At 37.5% G+C, this 12258-nt stretch overlaps 1 protein-coding gene across 1 annotated transcript; it reads left to right on the top strand.

Annotated features, from left to right (window-relative positions):
- The first annotated feature begins 546 nt into the window (after nt 1–546).
- ARMC1 (armadillo repeat containing 1) lies at nt 547–7162 on the top strand. The gene is made up of 4 exons (XM_009581957.1): nt 547–733; nt 4089–4205; nt 4289–4363; nt 4916–7162. Exons 1-4 carry the CDS (start codon nt 611–613, stop codon nt 5105–5107), a joined length of 507 nt encoding a protein of 168 aa, XP_009580252.1. The 5' UTR covers nt 547–610; the 3' UTR covers nt 5108–7162.
- Nucleotides 7163–12258: the final 5096 nt, after the last annotated feature.

The following is a 12258-nucleotide window of genomic DNA, read 5'->3' as shown; positions in this document are numbered from 1 at the left end:
CTATCATATATTCATACCATAAATTTTGGTCTAATCAGAAATAACCTTTGGATTCTGCTTTAATGTTGATGCTCAGTAACTTTGGAGAAGAAAACATTTGGAAAGATTACAGTTCTACAGAGAAATTATTTTTATTATGTAACAAGGAAAGTGGGAAATGAAACGTATCACAAGGCAGTTGGAGATCTTTTGTTTAAAAAAAAAGCTCAACACGAAAAAAGTAACAGCGGTGTACTCAGCATCTACTACCATGTTTTGTTTGTCGTTGTCAAACTGATGTAAACTGTATTTGTGTTGTTTGAGAACACAGGCTTGTTTATAATATTAGAATTAACAAATTGACAGAAAAATCGGAGTTTGGGAAAGGAAATAGTTTTACCTAATTTCTCCTCTCCCCTTTTAAAATTTTTGCTATGTATTGACTGTATAATTGTATTTCTGTAGCACGTGGAGTATTCTAGTTGCAAGGACATAATCAGCAGCTGTTTGGAGTACTAATGTAAAAACAAATATTTACAAATCTTAATGCCTTTTTTCTTTAAGGACCACTACACCGGGAGAGACTAAACTTTTAGCTTCTGAAGTCTATGATATCCTTCAGTCTTCCAACATGTCAGACATGGACAATGTGAATGAGATGAATTATCGTCGACGGAAAGCACAGTTTTTCCTCGGCAGCACAAATAAGCGTGCCAAGACAGTGGTTTTGCATATAGATGGCCTTGATGATTCGGTAAGGAAACCTTCAGCATTTAAGTAAATAAGGCATGCTGTACTGAGATGTATTTTGCCCACAAAAATAATGTATTCAGGCTACTTGTGTGGCATCATCAATTGTCAGCAATTTCTGTGAATTGTATTTTGAATCACAAGATATGTATAAAATCTTGCATAAATTAAGCTTACTCAGAATATCTAAAGAAGATGTTTTAAGGCAGTTTCCTTGATAGCTTTCTAATTACTCTAAAAAAACTATTCTGTTTCCACCTCTCCTAATTTTCTTTCCTTTTTCAAGAAAGAATGGAATAAATAAGGTACCTTCAGCAGTTTCACTTAAGGGTATCTTGTGGTTGTATCGGTGTGTTAGACTAAAAAAAAGTTTCCTTTTAGTTATGAGAGATTTCAGACACTGTGTTTTGGGGTTTTTTTTATTACTCTTAATTTAGAAATGCTGTATTTTCTTTGAGCTGGTTTTGCTACATCTTTTCATTGTCTGTGAGATCTTTTCTACTGTAGTGACCAGAATGGCATTTGAGTTAATGAGGTCTCACTGAGTCTTTATGTAATGTCAGAATAACTTCTACGGATTTATCTACCATACCCCTGTAGATAACACCCCAGGGCCATGTTTGCCTTTTTACGGCTGCCAAACAGCATGTAGACTGTTTAAGCATGTTATCCACAAGTGCCCTCCGGACTCTGTATCTTCAGTTTTGTACCCGTTTTAAATGATCAAACCTGATCCTTCGCTTTGTTGCCTTACATTTTGCCAAGTAAGTGTGTCCACAGGCCCAGTTTATCAACAGCATACCCGTTGTACTGTTTTCATAAGACCATAGTTAATTCCTTTAGAAATAACATGCTGCTCTAGCTCACTTTATACAAAGTAAATATTTTTTATAGTTTTGTCCTTCCAGCACTTGCTCTGTCTAGAACCGCAGTGCTTTGTCAACACCATTGGCTTTTGTACTCTGAAGCTTTTTTAATTCAGTCCAATCGGTTGTCTCCTGTTAAGTTGTTTTGTTTTGGTTTTAGGCTTGTAGGTGATTTGTTTGTTCATAGGTATCTCCAAGCAAGAAATTTAATCCACTTCTACTTGGTGATTTTAGGTATTCTGGCTATAGTCTGGTTCTATCTTAGCAGGCTTCTGTAGTTGCCTAGAGCATGCCAGCATGTTTTCTTAGCTCATTGCTGAAGAAAAGAAAAACCTGACGGTGTGCTGGCTGGAGATGGCTAGTGTACATAGGTCTGTATTTCATCAGATGATTAAAGAAATATTAGTGATATCCCAGGTGCCCACCCAGCAGTTAAACATCCCTATAATGCTGTTTTAAATGTCAGGATAAGTTGGGACTGGGAGAATGATGAAGGATGTAAACAATAAAAGCAGCTTAGTTTCATTCAACAGTTTATTCCCGACTTAACTAGCGAGGAATATTGGGTGGCACATACGAGTGGTAAGAGGCATAATAAGTAAATGCAGGGCTGTAAATACTGTGTTCTCAGTTTACCTGTGTTTTGTCATTCAGATTTGAAACAAGAAGCTGCTGTTAGGAATGATTGCAAATCCTACAAATGCTTGTGGATTTCAAAACCTCAAATAGTAGATATTGATTATTTCAGGAAGGGAGGGGAAAGGTTGGTTGTTTAGTGTGGAGTCAGATGTTTTTATTTTGAGAACTAATTATCAAATTTTATGATAAGCTTTAAAAAAACGAAAAAATGAAGCAGTACATCTTAGTAGTATCTATTAGGGTATGGTAATCAGTGTTCAGTAGTGTAGTAGGACAAGGTGTGTGAGAAAATAACCTAAATTTCACCTGTCCTACCATGTACCTGTCCCACCCTGTGCCCATGCTTCACGGGTACCATGCAGAAAGGTGTCTAGATGTGCATTGCTGGGGTTTGTGCCTAATTGCCATAGTTAAACATACTTTGCAAAAGATGTGTGTACAGCAAGTGCCAAGCTTCCGGCTGTTTATGGCGTCTGTATGGACCTTGGTAAGTTTTGTCTTTAAGAAGTGATTCACCAGTTATCTGATCACTGAAAAACTCATTTCAAATTAAACCTGAGGTGCCTGTGACTTAACCTGGATCTCAGACTAAAAAGCCAAATCCAAATCCTGTCACAGAACTGCTATACACCCATGTAAGCATAAATTATTTATTTAGGCTAATAAGCTGCAAATGTGTTGCTGCTTGTGTCCAAAAGTAGTTTTGACTTTCACTCATGCAAGCATCAAATATTTGCATCAAATATTTCCTCTGTATGAGAAATGTAGCCTATCCAGCAATGTTATTTTTTTTAACTGTTGAAAATGTTAATTATTTCAATACATAAACTTACACAAATGAATTGTTTCAATATATATGCTAAACTGCTAAAAAAAAAAAAAAAACAAACCACCACAAAACCCAAACTGCTTTGGTTAGTTCTTCCAGATATTAAAATAATTTAATTTACTTGTTGTGCATGAAACTATCCCAAGTACTGACCAGTAATTATTTGATAACTAATATAAATATGCTTTGAAATAGCTTATTATTTAAAACCTTGCAGAAACTTGCAGTGAAAGTTAAATACATCATTATTTTGAGCCTGCATAAGGTTGTCAGTTTATTTCTGGTATGGTATTATCTTTTATTTTTCCCCTTCTCCAAGTATATTTTAATCCTTTTTGTTACAACCATCTTGTGCAAATATTAAAAGGAAAAAAAAAAGTAGAACATTCTAAGGTAATGTAGAACAGATGCAACTAGTACAGGTCAATGTGATGTTACAGCACAGTAGGCGATGTCACTTGCTTTAAACATAACATTCCATGGGTATCAACCAAATATTTTCCCTCTGAAATAAGAATTAAGCTTATGCTGTGCAGTGATGTCCATGAGCTGCCACAGATGAAGCAGCTGAAAGGTACAACAGCTGCTTTGATGCATTCAGTCAGTATGGAGGCAAGGTGTCTGATAAATAGCAACTTAAACACTAACTACTCATCAATGAGCACTTCAGTCAATCAGAACTTAACCAGAGAGGACTGTTTAGCTGATCATATGGAGAAAAACATTCTTTGCTTTTCAGCACTTTTCTCTAATTATTTACAGTTGATTCCGTCCTTCTTTGACTTCTAAAGTGTAAGCAATTTTTTTCTTTTCTTTTTGGTTTTTGTTTTGGTTTGGGTTTTTTGTGGCAAGAGAGTCTAATATTTGTGCACTAAAATGTAAGTCTTAGTTTTTCTTTTACAAAAATGCTGTTGAGTAACCACGTGCCCTTAGACATAGAGGAATTCCTTAACAATTAACTGTTAGCATTTTCACATGGTATATTATGCAAGTACTTTAGTGTGGGGTTTTTGTTTGTTTTTTAGTCTCGAAGGAATCTTTGTGAAGAAGCCTTGTTGAAAATTAAAGGTGTTATTAGTTTTACCTTTCAAATGGCTGTTCAAAGGTGCGTGGTCCGAATTCGCTCAGACTTAAAAGCAGAGGTAAGTGCTCAGTAACCCTCCAGATCCTCACATTATTGCATTCTGTCACACTGAGCTCTGGTTTTTTTTCTGTGTACTTGCAGGCATTGGCAACGGCAATAGCATCAACCAAAGTTATGAAGGCACAGCAAGTTGTGAAAAGTGAAAGTGGTGAGGAGGTAGGATATGTATCTTTCTAAATACCAATTGTTTTAGCTCAGCTGTCTCTTTAATACCAGCACCTCTGTGCCCGTAACATCTGATGCCAGGTAAAATTTTGTAACTGGGAGTGCTACACATACAGTACAAGGAGAATAAAGGGTATCCTATGTCAGGACATGTATCCATAGAATAGTTTTACAGAACTTACTGTTCAGAAGAAGGACAAAAATACTGTAATTGTTTCTCTCCTTAATGATACGAAAAGGATCAGAGTGAACCTTTTTTTTTTTGGCTGCAGTTGCTGAAGTGTTTTTATTTCACAACTACAGTAAAAGGGCTATTTATTTATTTATTTGATATTTTTTCTTGCCTGTTAAGCCAAAGCTTTTCTTGTGTGTCTTCTAAGCATAGATTCCAGATATAGAATAGGTTCCATTTATATTCTTGCTGTATAGGGGGATGGGGAGGAGTCTCACAACATGCATGCCTGTCGTCCTGAATGTGTATATATGTGTAACTTTCTTAAGTTACAACATTTGCCATAATTTTAATCTGTTGTGTTGTATCAGATGCTGGTTCCGTTCCAAGATACTCCAGTAGAAGTAGAGCAGAATACAGATCTACCTGAATATTTACCAGAAGATGAAAGCCCTACTAAGGAACAGGACAAAGCAGTGTCTCGTGTTGGGTCACACCCAGAAGGTGCAGCAAGCTGGCTCAGCACGGCAGCAAACTTTCTATCAAGATCTTTCTACTGGTGACTTGTATTTGGTGTTAAAAGACTGTGTGAATGAACCAACAGGGGGGCCAGTTTTCCATTGGTGTGGTGAACTGCCAAGTGCAATTTGCAATAAATCATCACAAAAATTTTAGATTAAGCAAATGTATGCTGCATTTTACATTTTATTGGACGTTTAGCCTGATAGGGCAGGGGTCAAAGGACAGAGGCCTCCAATCAAATTGTTCTTTCATTTGTTTTTCATGTATATTTTACTGCTTCACTTTTTAAAAATGGGTCCACTTATATACCAAATGTTTATGCATATAGAGCTTTAAGTTTGACTTCACATGAAACACATGATAGGGAGAATCCATTTAACTCAAGTCTCAGGGCCTCTGTGAAAGAAAATTCTTAATAGCTCTAGTTGTGCATTAAATAAATGCCCTTTTTATTTCTGCATCCCTTTGGACTAAGGTTATTTTGTTTAATTTTCTAGATTTTTTGACTCCAGAGAAAAATACAGTCTGCCTCTTTTTTTGCCTTTATTTTTGCCAATCATGTTCACAGCATGAGCACAACGTTCCCCTTTTGCTATTAAACTAGAATCACTACAGACTTGAAATTTATAATCCTTTTATGTATATTGATTTTTTTTTCCCAGCCTGCCCTTAACCATTGGAGTGCTTGAGATAAAGAAATAAGGGATTGAATAAACACAAATATGTATACATACGTTGTACAGTAAATAAACAAGAACATATTTATAATGATGGGTGTTACTGACTGATGAATATAACTAATACATACCACTGACTGCTGTTTAGGCTAGCTGGGAAGACTAGCAAAAAAAGCTGTGGTCTAATGTAGTGATGACCCATTGGAGCTCTGTTTGCAGAGAATAGAGGGATGTAGACTGTATTTGGTTAAGAAATGGTGTTCACCATTAGCAAATATTTAATGGTAACTGAAACTTTAAACTTGAAGAATAAAGCAGAACTGAATGCCTCTTTTGCCACAGTGCCACACTCATAAATTTTGACTCTTAACCCTTTTTATTTTTTTACCTAACAAATCTGATCTGTAATTGCTGTTCCCTCCTCATGTCTTTCATGAGACTCCCATGAAAGCACATTAGCTTGGATAGGCTTAAAAACATATGCAAACAATTGGCTTTACCTTGTTACTTACAGACAGTATAGGTTAAAGATGTCTTGATAATTTCTGTGACCAGAAGTGATAATAAAAGCAAAACTTCTGTAGGTAGAGAATAATATATATCTGAGCTGTTAGTAAACACTGTGTGCCTGAGAGGATTCAATAAACAGTGCTTAAACTGCAGTGCCACTGCCTTGTTGCAGAGAAATACAGCTGAGAACTCTAAATAATGTTATAAACCTCATTATACAATGCTTTTTTGTGGTAATGTATTTGCTATAATATTAATTATATTTACCACTTGGAGACTCAGAAAAAAAAAATTAATGCATCAAAGTTATTCCCCTGTGCCTATGCACAAGGAATATTAAAAAAAAAAGTCACAGGCTATCATAATACTACAGAAATGCTGAGGAAATGATAATGTAAAATAAGAATGCAGGTCAGAGTTCACCCACCCAAGTTAATTGTCATTCTAGGATAAAAAAGAAACAAAAGCTTGTTGGCAGACTAGATGTCTCATGTTTTTTAATATATCTAGTTTATTTTTGATTCAGGTTTACACGCACAGATTGAAAATACAGGCTTTTCAGGGCATGTATTGCTTTAAGTATGTAATACTACTCATATTGCTGTCTAGAATGTTAACAGTACCAAATGTGTTTGAAAAGTCCTCTGTTCTATAGCCATGAATGCAGAGTTTTACTTTTCTGCATTAACATCTGTTTGCATTTGCATTAGTGCACATCTATTTACTAAAAGACTACACCCTTTGCATATTAATGGTTCAATACCAGTAGGTATTACAGTTTGTTTGTGCATTCGGTCTGTAGGTGTGCTTTTATGACAGTATTGCAGCTCTTGTAGAACAGTTTAAGGCATCTATAAAAGTTTTTGAAATATATTGTAAGATAATAAAGAATAATATAACTAAACAAAATATGACTGGTGCCTTTTTAAATGTTCTGACATTCTTTTAAGCTATTTGTGGTATTAGAAGTACATCTTTTTCATCTTCAGTTTAACAGAGAAGAATGCAAATGTCCAGTCACAGTGAGACCTTTGCTGCATATCACAATGGGGCTTTTGTGTATGTTTAGAACATGCTTGCATTTTAAACAAAGTTTTTGTAAAACGTAGGTAAGTAGAAGCTACTTAAGGACATTGTCTCAAATTCATTCTTAGGGGGTTTTTTTGGACATTAGCTTTTTTTTAAAATAACTGATGTGGTGTAGGTCATATTTAGGGAAATTAAGAAGAACCAACATTCCTGGAGAAACCTCTTATTTTGAAAAAGTAAAAAAAAGACACAGCACACAATTTTATGCTTGTACTTTTTCAGAGGTCAGATTAAGGATAAGAAAGCCCTTTTACTCTGACCTAAGGAGATGACCAAAAAAAATGACTGCAAAATTAGAGGCTTCCAAAAAGAAGCTGAACTGAGAGACGGAGCACTGGTATCGCGTTGCACTAGTTGCAAGGTACTCGATTGCCAAGGAAGCCACCATGTACATCATGGTTTAAGCTCCTGAATTGCCCTAGGGTTATAGCCATGTACAGTGTAATAGAATAATCACTACCATGTTTCTTCATAATAAGAGTAAATGCTGATGGGATAGGTAGAGGCAAAATTGAGGCTCATAACTGTGCCTCTGTGAACAGCTGTCAAAGCACTGCAAGCATTCTGCAGTATTGTGAACTACAATATACTCTAGCTTTCCCACTCCACAATCACCTATGGCTTATTCCGTACAAAAATAGCTGATGTTGCTGAGTTTTGCCATAGGCTGTGTAAGCTGATGGGGAGAGTAACTGTGTGGGGCTAATTTGGAAGAAAACATTGAATACCTAGGCAGATGCAAACTGGCAGGTGTGAAGTACTCCTGTAACTGCCTGCAATGTAAAATGAAATGTGGGTTCTCCTTTTTTTGCCTGTGAACAACGCTCCAGCTGTCAACTAGCGGAGTTTAAAAACATACCTAATAAAAATTAGCAGCAGCATTCTTTGCTGTATTCATTTTGCAGAAGGCTGGACCATATAGTCTTTCCTGTTTCTTCGTCTATACCTAATTATTCTGTATTCGGAGTTCCTAAAATGTGAACAAATCTATTCGTTAAAATTAAGGATGAAAATAAATGAAAATAGAGATGAGAATAACCTCTCAACCCATCTCAGATTCTGACTGTAATTCTTCAGGAGAAGTTGAGAGCACATTATTTGGCAAAAGGGGGCGAGTGGTGGGATCATTGGAGACTTCTTCAGTGAGGTACAGCATCTAATTAGCCTCAGGGGTGAGACTGGCTCTTAAGATTCCTGCTCTAAAGCTTAATATAAAGCTGTTACAAAAAGAAATTGTCCTATTTCTTGTAGTTTACATGGAGCTGGCAATGCTCTACTTGTTTAGCCTGCTTTACGTGCAGGCTTTGAATAGGGTTGAAAAAAGCTGATTTAAATTTGCAGTAACTCTGCATGTAGATTGATTAAAACATGGAGAGCAAGGTCTACCTCTGTAAGCTGATGCATGTGCCACATCAGTATTTACATTCTTTAAAAATTTCTTCATGTTATTGTTCATTTATGTGCATGTTGCACTAGGCTTGTTAGTGACTGGAAGAGTTAGAGCTTGCCCTGTGGAATAAATTAAGATCCTTTGAAGCAGTTATAGTTGTCTGGAGATACAAAAACATCTCAGAGGAGATGCACTCTCTTACCATATTTTTGTGCCGGTTGTCGTGGTAGAAGTTGTTTATTACATTAGTATCTGCAGGCTGCTATCTGGATCAAGTTCCCAGTGGCTCGGTCTCTTCATGGCATGAAGACTGCACAGAACTTGGTAGCTAAATGATTTCCAGCAGCACCCCCGCGTTTAACACTTGCCCAGTGCCTACAGTTCAGGTCAGCCGGCAGTGCTTGTGCTGATCTAAGCAGCGTTTCTGAGGAGCTCGATAACATGAGAACTCGAAGCAAACTTCTTATGTGAAAAGCACTCCTATGCCAGCAGTGTATGGCAAAATGTCTGACTGGCATGAAAAGGGTCTTTTAAGTAGCGGATATAAACAAGTGAATACCACAAACCCACCATATGACAGGATTGTTGCTTTCATTTCCTATCAGAGCCCCGAGTGATAATCGTGAATACTGAGAATGAGGGAGTACTGCTGGTTTGAAGTAATGCCTTGCTGTTCCATACCTCTTCTTGTTGAGGTCCTTCAGGGACGTGAGCGTGCTAACCCACTGGAGCAGGGAATTGCCGTGTCAGCTTCACTGCGGGAACTGCCCCTCTGGACCTTTGCTCGTGAAAAGGGAGAGGGAGCTACCACGTGAGCGCGCGGTGAGCTAGCAGGGAGCAGCCGGCACTCTGCTCACACCTAACATCCCGCGGAAAGACGAACATCCATAACACGAGGTCTTTCAAAGGTCTTTTTCTACTAGCCTCGTTTTACAGACTGCACAACTGAGTCTGTTTACCCAAATTGCTCAGGAATCCTGGGAAGTGCAAAATTTTGTGAGCTGTCTCCGATTCTTAGCTCTTGCTTCATTACAACAATAAGCTGAACTGCCCTCCATTTTAAGAGAGGCCTTTGCACTGTGTGAACTCCTCCGGCCTGGAGTAGAAAAGGCAAACCTGTCATAAGCAACTTTCCTTACTGAGTAATACATAGGATTGCATCGCGAGCCAGGCATGGTTGAAAGCCAATTTTCTTCTCAAAATAGTCCTTACTAATTTGTTGAAGTTCTAGGTAAGGAACAACTTTTGGTAACAAATACCCTTTCTAGTTGGTTTCCCAAAAAATACTCAGCTATCTTTGCATGTGTTATGGTATATTTCAAAAGCTTTGCTGATTTATTTCAGTAGTGCTACATGCAATGCACGCCTGAGGCATTTGCTGTCTTCACATATGTTAAAGCATCACCCCGACAGTAGTGTTTACGCCCTTTCCAGCAATTAATGTCATTAGTGGTTTTCTATCCTTGAACACTTCTCTAAGAAGTGACCTCCTTTATAGACTCCCCATATATACACCATCATATAGCTGATAGGAACATGATACTTCTTTTTAGTTCCTTTTCAAGAGCATGTTTTAGTTAAACTCCCCTCCTTCCCCTGGACCACAGGTTGAAAATGATAGCACAACGAGATGTCCTGTCTGTCGTGTGACCTTTTGGCCATGCTTCCTTCATTGGGGAAGAATCCAGGGTGCATTGGTTTGTATTAAACTTTGAAGGGCAGGCAGAAGATCCAGCATGGGGAGTCCTTTTTTTGGGAAGGGTGGGAGGGCGGGGAGAGAAGCTGGATGCCGGTCCCCAGAGGAACAGGCTTTCCACTTGCAAAAGGCTGCTTCTCCTGGCCAAAGGAACAGCACTAATTTAACATTACATGAGACTGTCTAGAGGTGACGGTTTAATTTGTGTTATTGCAAGATTAATTTTTTTCTGAATAAAAACTTAAACTACCATAATATATTTTTGATTATAAGCCCCTATATTGTTAATATGGAAGTCCCACGTTTAATATTGACAAAGCCATTCACATTCATTATCTTGGTATAAAACTAAAAGCTTATACGTTGTCCTTGGTTTTCATGACTGTACCTCCTTTGCTACAACAAATATGTGCTGTAATGTTTTAGCAAATAACCATTATTGTTTATACACTGTAATTCAGTGGGATGTAGCAAATGGCATATTTTAAGGAGTCTATTTCTTTGCATATAAAATACCTGTAAAGCTTACTGAAGGTGAAGAGTGGCTACTACTTACCTCTCAATTGTTGGCTACATTACTGAAACAATGAAGATATATCACCCACTATAATAGGGAAATAGCAGCCATTTAACATAGTTGAGCATTAACTCTGTCATTTAGGCTGCTGAGGCAATCTTATTATTATAGTCAATGTAGCTGGTTTTGTTTCTCCATATGTGTAGACATTCTGGTGTATAAAATGCATTGCTGTTTGTAACAGTAAATTACGTGTGCTCGAAGGCTACCGTTGCTGTTTAAATGAAGTTATATCCGGACCCTTCAACATAATAAGCAAACATAAAGTAAATAATGACTGGTTTTGAAATCGCTTTCACTGTAGTGGTTTCAACAATGAAAATGCTCTGGGCCATCCTGCAAAATTTTATTCTAAGAAAAAAAATGGTGCTTTTGTATATAAGCCTTCACTGTGAAAACAGCATCTTGAAACATGCCTTTGCAGTGCTTATTACCGAAGAGGTACATGTTACCCATTTCAAAGCTAGGACCCTGTAAATGAAAGCTGGTGGTGGCTAGTCCTTCACCTGGGATGTCTCAAACATCGTTACCTCTTTAATATTATGTTTGCAGTTTATATTTGTGTGTCTGGGGTAGATGAGTTGAGAATGCCATATTGTGCTCTGGTTTCTTTTTTCTTCAGCCTTCCATGTACATATATACCACCCTCAGTATAATGAACGCTGACAGAGATATCACTAGTGCTGTAGCTAAATAGTCAGGTACGATTCAATCAAGGGTCTATAAATTATGAAAGGGAGATGGTAGCTGTTAGGGGAAACCCCTCAAAATAGCTTTAGAACTTTTAAAAATTGTAACGTATCTAAATTTAAAAATAAAATGCTTTATTGAGACACTGTTCATAATATACAAGATAATACATAAGGAAGCATGACGCTGACCTCCCTGTAGAGTGGATTGACATCTGGCAAACTATGCTAAGAGCTAGACCTGAGTATTACTTGTGAAGATCCTTAATGTGTAAAAGTTACCTGCGTATAAACTAGTTGGAGTAGGAAGAAGAGAAGAAAAAAACCTAATGCCACAAAATGAAGTGAAAGCTCGAATGTAGCCCAGCCCTCCCTGGTCCTTTTCTGCACCAGACTGCAGCAGGGCCTGTACACCAAGAGATGTGGGGAGGAGTGGACCCTTTGCTCCTGTGAGACTACCATTAAGTAAAAAAAGACGGGGCCCACAGGTGTCATTCCCATTAGCTCTACAGCAATTAGTACTTGAATATTCCAGTAATGATAGCTCATACAAGCCCAAATCTT

The sequence above is a fragment of the Fulmarus glacialis genome, unplaced genomic scaffold (genome assembly GCF_000690835.1).
Source record: "Fulmarus glacialis isolate BGI_N327 unplaced genomic scaffold, ASM69083v1 scaffold12307, whole genome shotgun sequence".
NCBI classification, from domain to species: Eukaryota; Metazoa; Chordata; class Aves; order Procellariiformes; family Procellariidae; genus Fulmarus; species Fulmarus glacialis.
Note: the sequence above shows the minus strand (reverse complement) of the source record. Positions and strands in the feature narration are given on the sequence as shown.